This window comes from Oncorhynchus gorbuscha, linkage group LG15 (genome assembly GCF_021184085.1).
Source record: "Oncorhynchus gorbuscha isolate QuinsamMale2020 ecotype Even-year linkage group LG15, OgorEven_v1.0, whole genome shotgun sequence".
NCBI classification, from domain to species: domain Eukaryota; kingdom Metazoa; phylum Chordata; class Actinopteri; order Salmoniformes; family Salmonidae; genus Oncorhynchus; species Oncorhynchus gorbuscha.
Genome location: NC_060187.1, coordinates 36,946,653 through 36,956,992, shown reverse-complemented (window position 1 = coordinate 36,956,992; position 10,340 = coordinate 36,946,653). Strand labels below are relative to the sequence as shown.

The 10,340-nt window shown below is 41.3% G+C and overlaps 1 protein-coding gene and 1 non-coding gene across 4 annotated transcripts in view; one reads left to right on the top strand and one right to left on the bottom strand.

The window, feature by feature from the left end:
* Positions 1-1,469: 1,469 nt before the first annotated feature.
* On the bottom strand, positions 1,470-1,541 carry trnaq-uug. Its single transcript has one exon. It is a non-coding gene; the product is annotated as a tRNA-Gln (tRNA).
* Positions 1,542-7,270: 5,729 nt separating this feature from the next.
* Positions 7,271-10,340, top strand: part of tle2a (TLE family member 2, transcriptional corepressor a) — a 44,170-nt gene continuing 41,100 nt past the window's right edge. For 2 of the 3 annotated variants that reach the window (XM_046301030.1, XM_046301028.1), the window contains exon 1: positions 7,271-7,862. In XM_046301030.1, the coding sequence (XP_046156986.1) occupies positions 7,839-7,862 (24 nt within the window). In that variant the 5' untranslated portion in view covers positions 7,271-7,838. The remainder of the gene's footprint in view (positions 7,863-10,340) is intronic. The other variant, XM_046301029.1, reaches the window with a different exon arrangement.

Genomic DNA, 10,340 nt, shown 5'->3' with positions numbered 1-10,340 from the left:
GTAAGCAGAAGTCAGGTGGATAGAGTTGTGGCTCGATTTGCCAAATGGAGGTATGAGGGAGAGCTTTGTATGCATCTCTGTGTGTGGAGTAAAGGTGATCTAGAGTTTTTTCACCTCTTTTGCACCGGTAACATAATTGGTAGAAATGCGGTAAAATGGATTTCAGGTTTCCTGCATTAAAACCCCTAGGAGCGCTGCCTCTGGTTGAGAATTTTTTGGTTCACTTATGGCCTTATACAGCTTGTTGAGTGTGGTCTTAGTACAGGCATCGGTTTGTGGTGGTAAATAGACCGCTACAAAAAATATAGATGAAATCTCTCTTGACAAATAATATGGTCTACAGCTTATCATGAGGTATTCTGACTCAGACGGGCAGAACCTCGAGACTTCCTTAATATTAGAGATTGCGCACCAGCTGTTGTTAACAAAGAGACACACACCACCCCCTTGAGTTTACCGGACGCTGCCACTCTGCCCTGCCGACGCATAGCAAAACCAGCTAGTTGTATATTATCCATGTCCTTGTTCAGCCAAGTTTCCGAGAAACATATAGGATACTACAGTTCTTCGGGTCCTGTTGATAGGATAGTTGATAGGATAGTCTCGAATGGAGCTTGTCCAGTTCGTTCTCCAGTGATTGTATATTCGCAAATGGAACAGAGGGTGGAAGCGGTTTATTTCCTCCCGCCGTAGTTTCATCAGGGTGCCTGCACGTCGGCCTCTATATTGCCGTCTCTTTCTCTTCCAAGGGTCGGGGATTAGGCCTCCGACTTGTTGAGATAGAAATCTTCATCCAAATTGAGTTTAGTAATCACTGTTCTGATGTCCAGAGGCTATTTTCAGTCATAGGAAACGATGGCGAAAAACAATATGTACAAAAAAAAGTTACGATCAGTGCAAAAAAAATGAAAATAACAGAATTGGTCAGGATCCCGTAAAACGGACGCTATACATTCCAGCGCCATTCTAAGGTTCGGATGAGGGTTAGGGTTGACCTTGACCCAGGATGGGGATATGAAGCTAAAGGAAGGGTTACTGGTGTGAGCACATTATTTATGTATCTCATTCATTCTCTCACATTCACTGCTGTGTGTATGATGACCGTGAACAAAGCCATGTGCCAAATGAAGACCATCCTCTATCTGCTGTAATATACTGCCTCCTTGTGGGAAACATTTATAACTGCAGTATTAGTCACATTATATTGAATTCTGCTTTTTGCATGGACTTGAAAACTTGTGCTGTACTTAATTTGCTTTTATACTTTGGTTCTAAACATCCCAAATAATACTTTACACAAATAATACTTTACAGATATAAAACAAGCAATCGAATAATTCAGTGTTTTGTATAGTGTTCCATGCACCAAACTGATGTCTACTAACTGGACAGTATTATAAACAATGGTTTAGCCTACAAGCAATATTTCACGTCAGATGGAAATTCAGGTTTCCATTTTCCATAAAATAAGGTTCTACCGAGATTTGAACTCGGATCGCTGGATTCAAAGTCCAGAGTGCTAACCATTACACCATAGAACCTTGCTGCGCATGTCAATCGAAATAACGATATATAAACATGATCAATGATAGTATTGATTAAACGTGTCCATGAAATAGATGTAAAATTCTATTTCGAATGATTATATTTGCTTATCCCGTAGTCAGACCCAGCCTACCAATATTTACCCGTGTCTAGTAACTGACAAATCATTTAATCCCCATTTGAATGCAATTGCAATGCCACAAATGACCGGGAGGCGGCAACCTGTGCTCAACATCAAAGACAGACTTCCTTTCAAAGAAAGCCCATGTGGTGTCCAAAGTGAAAACAGAATGATTTGGGAGCTTTGACAAATGGTAATGCCATGAAATGTTATATCTTAAAATGTGTTTTCATCTGCTTGTTACTGTAGCTAGTAGACCAAATACATATTAAATGTAGCCTATGTGCATAGATAAAGAGATACTGTATGTCAATGGCCATTTCAATTGGTTTGACAAATACAAGCCTAAAACCATAATTGATGGGAATGGCCATGAACAGGTTTTTCTAGGTGTATGGAAGGAACAGGTCCCACTCTAAGCCTACTACCGTGTGTAATGAATGACAGAGCAGGGTGAAGCTGATGTTATTTGCAAGTCAATGTTATCCTCCTCCTGCAGTGTGTTAGAATGCAATATGAATTGCTCATGCCAAGGTGCTGTTTCACACTGGACTGTATTAAGCTACAATATGAAAAAATACACTGTTATCTTGTTCATACAGAGAACAAGAGAAACGGAGAATATTGCCATCAAAGAGAGCAATACAGTATGCCAGATATTGACAATGACCACTTCAAAGATCTTAATAGGCCTACATGTTCATAGTCATATTACATAAATATTGTGTTGTTTAAGCTCAGGGAATCATATTGGTATGGTGACACATGGTTTATTCCAAAGAGAAAATGTGTAGGTTGTTTTTGGTTGAGCAATGTCTTCTGTTTGTGTTTGCATCAACAAAGAACAATGAACAAGTATATAAAAAAAAGCCAACATTCTATCACTCTTACATACGATTAGACTTTATGTAACTAAGTCATGCGGATGTGGTTTACTGTTTCAATTGGTAGTGTAGTATGGACATACAGTACAGCATCATACTGCATCCGGAATGTGAGGGATGGTTGAGTGGGGATTGCAACATGAAAGGAAAGCAGTGGAATTCCTAAGATCCCAGATACACATGTCTGCGGGTGTTAATGTGCCCAAGTCTGTGTCAGGTGTGTGTGTGTTTTGTGATTTAGTGTGTGTTTTGTGATTTGTGTTAATGAGTGCATGAACGTGTGTCTGTGTGTGTGTGTGTGTGTGTGTGTGTGTGTGTGTGTGTGTGTGTGTGTGTGTGTGTGTGTGTGTGTGTGTGTGTGTGTGTGTGTGTGTGTGTGTGTGTGTGTGTGTGTGTGTGTGTGTGTGTGTGTGTGTGTGTGTGTGTGTGTGTGTGTGTGTGTGTGTGTGTGTGTGTGTGTGTGTAGCTACTGATGTGGGTAATTACCCCTTCTTTCCCCCAAGAGGTCAGGAGGAGAGAGAGGAGGGGGGATGGGAGGGATGGAGTGGGGGATGGGAGGGATGGAGTGGGGGATGGAGGGAATGGCGGGAGGGGGGCAGGTTCCCAGGGGAGGAGAGACCGATAAATCACTGTGCTGTCTCTGTGCTGACACCAGGCTTGTCTGCTGGGGGGAGGCTCACAACAACACTGTGGCCTTGTCTCTCTGTCACTCACCCCCATGCTGGGCAGGAGCCATCCCCATGCTGCCCTAATATAGGAGAGGGAGGGGAGGTGGGCATTGGGTACCTAGCACCCATTGGTTCAATATGATATGTCTTTTTCTCATTTGTATTAATTTGAGAGAGATGTACTGAAACAGCCTAGTTCGATGTTGAAAATGTGATATGAGCTTTTACATTTAACCTTTATTTAACTGTGAGCTACAGATGCAGTCAAATATATTGGCAACCTTGCATAATTCACTATTTCTTCTAAAATAAGTCGCCCTGGATAAGAGCGTCTGCTAAATGACTTAAATGTAAATGTAAATAAGTTAAAATTGAAAAAACTGTTGGTGTTTACACCTGTATTTGTTTTATTTACGACTGCACAGGACAAACAATAATAATTCAATCAAAACACTTCAAAGTAAAACATCACCTGGACTAAATTATAAATCATTTGAAATTATTTGGTTGGAGGCAATGATTCCCGTTTACTGTGTAATTTATCTCAATTGTGGCAAGTTGCATGTGCCTAAAAATGGCCATTCATCGATTTAAAAAACAGAACATTCTGCTCCATTGCAGTCCATTGTGAAGTGCAAGGGTGCCAATCTATTTCACAGCATCTGTAGGTCATTTTATGTGTGTTTTTGCAGACAAAAAACTGGTTGTTGCATCTTCACAATTCCTCATATACAACCAGTCCCTCTTGGTGTTCTTTTGGCTGCTGATATTTGCCTATAGGTAGTAGTAGTTTGCCTTGCTTTTACTGCTGAGCACAAGCCCTGCCAAATGCAGTTTTACAAGGATGCTGCCTGCTTGAAGACAGGTGTGTGTGTGTGTGTGTGTGTGTGTGTGTGTGTGTGTGTGTGTGTGTGTGTGTGTGTGTGTGTGTGTGTGTGTGTGTGTGTGTGTGTGTGTGTGTGTGTGTGTGTGTGTGTGTGTGTGTGTGTGTGTGTGTGTGTGTGTGTGTGTGTGTGTGTGTTAATATACAAACAGTGCTGTTGAGTTGATTGTAGCCTCATATCTTTTCAACAGGACATTTTCCTTAAAACAAAAGAGCTTCTTCCATAACGATGGTGTGGTGGCTGAGGACTGAGGACATGTGAAAGAAGGAGTGTGCTTTAGTGATCAGATTGCATTGGTCATCCCTCCCTGGGCTGACCTGCCAATAGCAATAATGTATGTCCTTCACTTATCACATTCTATCATCTATTATTATGCCTCCCCCAGAACAAAACAACTACCTATGCACGTTGATGCCCGCCCTACCCACTCACCTCCTACATGAAGCATCTCCAAGCAGCAGCCTGCAATACATTGCATTCCTCACTTTTTTTCTAATAAATGGGATCCTAGACCCTGGAAGGAAGACCAACAAGCTGCATTAAAATTCATGGGGGAAAAAATTGCAATAAAATATCTCTCTCCCACCCTCCCTCTCTCTCTTTCTTTCTCTCCCTTTTTTACTCTCCTTTTTTTCTAACAGCCTTGCACACTCTCTTTCATTCAATCTCGTCTTTCTTAGCATCCCCCCTGCTGTCCTTCATCCCAATTTTTTCTTTTTTCTCTTTTTCTCTCTCTCTCTCTCTCTCTCTCTCTCTCTCTCTCTCTCTCTCTCTCTCTCTCTCTCTCTCTCTCTCTCTCTCTCTCTCTCTCTCTCTCTCTCTCTCTCTCTCTTCTCTCTCTCTCTCTCTCTCTCTCTCTCTCTCTCTCTCTCTCTCTCTCTCTCTCTCTCTCTCTCTCTCTCTCTCTCTCACACACACACACACACACACACACACACACACCTCTGGCAGGTTGTGATTTCCACTGTCAGAAAATTGCTTTTCAATATCTGTCTCTCTAATTATGAGGTCTGCTAAAGGGGTCCTGCCACCAGAATACCAATAAATGTCTCTAGGAATTTTCCTCTTTTAAAGAATACTTCTGAAGGAACAAACAATGCACAGTGAAATCTTATAATGTAAAATCTGTTAAATTTTCTTAGGCATATGAAAGCTTATCAGTATACAGGCTATAGGTCTCCTGCTGTAGCCATTCACTAAACCCTAAACCTCAACAAAATCTTGTAAGAAATCATGTGTAAATTGAGCGAGTTGAGGTGACTAAAACTACTTGGAGTAACCCTGGATTGTAAATTGTCATGGTCAAAACATGTTGATACAACAGTAGCTAAAATAGAGAGAAGTCTGTCCATAATAAAGCACTGCTCTGCCTTTTTAACAGCACTATCAACAAGGCAGGTCCTACAGGCCCTAGTTTTGTCACACCTGGACTACTGTTCAGTCATGTGGTCAGGTGCCAGAAACAGAGACCTCGGACAATTACAATGGGCTCAGAACAGGGCAGCATGGCTGGCCCTTAAATGTACACGGAGAGCTAACAGTAATAATATGCATGTAAATCTCTCCTGGCTCAAAGTGGAGGAGAGATTGACTTCATCACTACTTATTTTTGTAAGAAGTATTGACATGCTGAATCCACTGAGGTGTCTGTTTTTAAACTACTAGCACACAGCTCGGACACCCATGCATACTCCACAAGACATGCTACCAAGACAAGAACAGACTATGGGAGGCACACAGTACTACATAGAGCCATGGCTATGTGGAATTCTATTCCACATCAGGTAACTGATGCAAGCAGTAGAATCAGATGATTTTTAAACAGATACAAATACACAGGGGCTGTGAAAAGACACACACATAGGCACAGACACACATATACATGATAAGACACACATAGGCACAGACACACATAGGCACAGACACACATATACATGATAAGACACACATAGGCACATGATAAGACACACATAGGCACAGACACACATATACATGATAAGCACACACACATACATGATAAGACACACATAGGCACATACACACATAGGCACAGACACACATATACATGATAAGCACAGACACACATAGGCACAGACACACATACACATGATAAGACACACACATAGGCACAGACACACATAGGCACAGACACACATAGGCACAGACACACGTAGGCACAGACACACATAGGCACAGACACACATATACATGATAAGACACACACTCTACACACAAGTACACATAGATTATGTATTGTAGATATGTGATAGCAGAGTAGGAAGAGTAGCTGCTGGAAGAGTAGCTGCTGCCTTTACATACATTTGTTTGTGAGGTGGAATGCTCTTTACTTATGTTCATAGTTTATTTGAGATGTCCAAAAATGAACATGACCTAGATCTTGAATATAATATTCTCATAGGGGCTGCCAACCTTTTTTTGTCAATTCAGCGTGAATACAATTATAGATATATTACGCAACATTAATGATTTGTGCAACGACAGACGATTTGTAGGAGAGGAAATAAGGTATTTGAATACTGTAGGTCTACCCAACAACTCTGCTTTATTCATCACTATCACTTCTAATACTCTAAAGGGTTAAATTGTCCTCTCAGCCGTTTCTGTGTATTTGATTGACGTTTGGAGCACTATGATGGCAGAATCCTCCAATAAACAAACGGTCAGTGTACCCACGTGGGTATTCTCAATACTCATTGGTTACTTGCATCAGTGTTGATTGTGGATGTGTCGAGCCCCACGTGGAGATTTTATTCAATCATTGAACAATTCCACTGCACACCCCTTTCTATTGAACATTTTACAGGTACTGTATATAAAATAATAGCATTGTTAATATAGGAGTCTCATATTACCCAAAAATACAATACAAAGGGGGGTTCAATTATATGGCTACACGAATTAACCAATTTGAGTAGCACATGTACAATCATGATGAGAAAATGAACAAGGAAGTTTATTTTACTAATATCATTAGATTATTAATACAAGAGTACTGGTCAGAAATTGTTTAGGTATAAAAAAAACAGTTTTGGCCTTAAAATGTTAAGGATTAATCTGTCATTAAACTCAGTAGACTTGAGGCTGTTCATAAATAAGGAAAAAATAATAAACCTTGGATCCAGTCCTAGGCTGGCTTGATCAACAGGAATAGATATATTCTCCCTTATCATTCTGTCTCAACAAATGTTTCTCTCTCAAGAAAACAACTCATAGCATTGAAGATCAGGCGAGGATCAGAAAAGGAGGGAGAGGAAAGCAAAGCGAAAGGAGTAGGCTAGTATAGAGCAACCAACGAGACAAAAGAGACTGCATTGAATGTGGTGGTTTCCGTCTCGGAAGCCACATAATATAGCCACATTTTCTCTTTATTCTAGACGGTGAGAATACACCGGGGAGGGGACCATTTACTTGAAGAGAAGGTGAAATTCTACTCTTTCGAAGTGCGTAGTCACGAGGACTCTAAACATCTAGCCGCGGACTGGGTGCATCTTTACTACATCGAGTGTTCTTTTTCTGTGGGTTGGAGATCGACCAGAACAAAGGGAGTCTTGAGCAAGGAGTGAGTGAGCGAGCCGAGCCCCATTAGTCATTACCGCCTCTGAAACCAGGCCAAATGCGTCTCTGAAAGCGACAATATACAGTTTTCTCCATTTCTGTCCGAATATCTTTGCCCATAAGAGGAAGAAGATTACAAAAACAGCAATCGGCGCCCAAAATGTTTCCTCAAAATCGACCCCCGGTAAGTAGGCTAATATTAACACGTAACATTCGGTAATGGCTCTCTTCCAGCTATTCTATAAAGTCACAGTGATCCAGAAATTCTTATTAAACCCTTGTTTGTCTATTGAAGAGTTTATTTGAAAACAGTGAAACAACTTGAGTAAGAATGCATACAGAGGTGCTATAAACTTACTACATGAGGGATTGTTACATTGTGTCTCTTTGTCATTGTATCCATGCTATTTGTATCCGGAATTCCTTTGTGGTCATGTTTGTCAAAAAGTAACACATGCTGCAGTATTGTAAACCCTTAGTCAATCTACGTTTAACATTTCAACGATGGGGGGGTGTAAACTGAATCCGACAGGTCAAATATGGGTCTGTTATTATCCACACTAAGCAGAAGGGATTTATTCTGTCAGAATTTGGCAATTCTCAAAACAAGCATTTTTGTGAACCTCCCTGTGTGCAAATTTTGGCCCCCTGTTCTTGGTATTAACTTTCAAGTGTCAAATGAGACCATTCTACCTCGAGTTATCCCAAAAGCTACACTGTACTGGTCTAGGTCTGTTTGTCCTTTCCACACTCAGCAGTCTATTTGAGGGGTGAGTCAGCTATAGGCAAGGGCTTGGGTTATTGACCCATACTAAATGACCCACTCCAGTAAAGTGTCACTTATTGTTTTCAAGAATTCATTTTTCTCTCTTGCATTCATCTCATTGCTGATGTGTTTGCTTTTGATTGTTTGATTTGAACACAAGTATCTGGCAGTCTATAAATTAGGCCTGGACACCCATTATTAGGAACTGCAATCTGAATTGACTTTGAATTGTTAACTAAATATTTGTGCTATAAGCTCAGCCCATGTCACATTATGTGTAAAACAAACTAGTGTTCTGGATGTACCAGTTCTGTGGAATCAGTACAACATTTCAACAGGCAGGAGGGCAAAAACACTGTACATGCCATTCATATAAAGTAGCCTATCAAAAAAAAGCTCCTATTTTAAAACTGAGTAACCCTTGTCCCTCCCTCATGCCACCATATACCCCACCCTGAGGGAGAGTACTTTCACATTCATGTCCTCCTAGGGATGGAGATTAAGCTGCTAAGTATGACGCCATGGTCAATGGTCAGAGGCAGAGGTTGATGGGGCACCATTGTCCTTAGAACACATTTAGGCTAAATTCTGACCTTTTCCCGTAATGCCATTTATAATCAATGAAACCGTGTACTTTGATAGTAGTGGGTACAACTGAATTCTACAAGTTATTTTGATTGGAGCTCTTTTCCGCTGCCTCCTGAAAGGACATTCTACCTCCAGATTGTGTTCTCTCCATACCATGCCCATAGTACCCTAACAGAACAGATCTATACAGACCTTGTGTTCCCCCAGCCCAGCCAGCTGTGCAGCTGACTGACTAGGAGAGAACTCAACCAAATGTGGGGCTGTGGTTCCAATCCCTCTCATCCACCAACTCCGCAGTCCACAATACATCCCCCGGGAAGCTAGCTACCAACCACAGCTCAAATATATGGTTATGCATCCTGGAGGGGGAGAGAAAGCACGGGTTTGGTTTCAGTTAAACCACAACCGACTTGAAACACTGTGAAAGCTTGTCGCTCCAAAGTCATTGGCTTCCATTAAGGTCTGTTTTGGAAGTCCCAGGGAAACTATATAGTCATTTTATGGATGATTGTTTCTCGAATTCCTTGTTATGTGGAACACATGGTAGTGGGTGTATTTCGCTACACCCGCAATAACATCTGCTAAATATGTGTATGTGACCAATAATGTGATTTGATGACGTGACAGAATATACAGCCTGAAATGTGCATTCGGTCTAGTCGTTTTTTTTAAAAAGGTCTCAAAACCTTGTTTTGTCTGAGAGAAGCTATGCATGAAGTTCAATTGATATTTAAGTAAACACCTGAGATTCAGATGTCTGAAACCCTCTTCCTCATTTGGTTACATAGCAGTGAGCCATTGATTTGATAACCTTTGCTGTGGTGGGCAGACTGCTTAGTGTAGTCTGACATTGGTGACCAGCTCCACCTTGCAGTTCCTGGAAATCAGCATAATGCGGACTAGTAGTAGAGTTATCAGCACTGCTGTCCTCAATGCTTAACATCCAGTTCCCTTTAGGTCAGATCACTTAATAAAACACAGCTAGGTCAGTGCTCCACTACACAGGTCAGGCTGTAGAGTGTAGATGATCTACCATCACACCTAATGATTAAGAGATCTGTCACTCAGTCACAGGAGAGGAAATCTGGCCTCCTGAGGGTTTGAAATCTGAAATACCCATCATCACCTCCACCGGCTTCGAAGCTCCCTAATAGTGCTTCGGGGCATTTCCATGTAAAAGGAACCATGGGCACAAGGGCATTTCCATGTAAAAGGACCCATGAGCACCAACTTGTGAAGTTCATATGAGCACATACAGTTTGTCAAATGAAAGCTGAGTACATTGTTTGGAAAGTGTATATATACCCT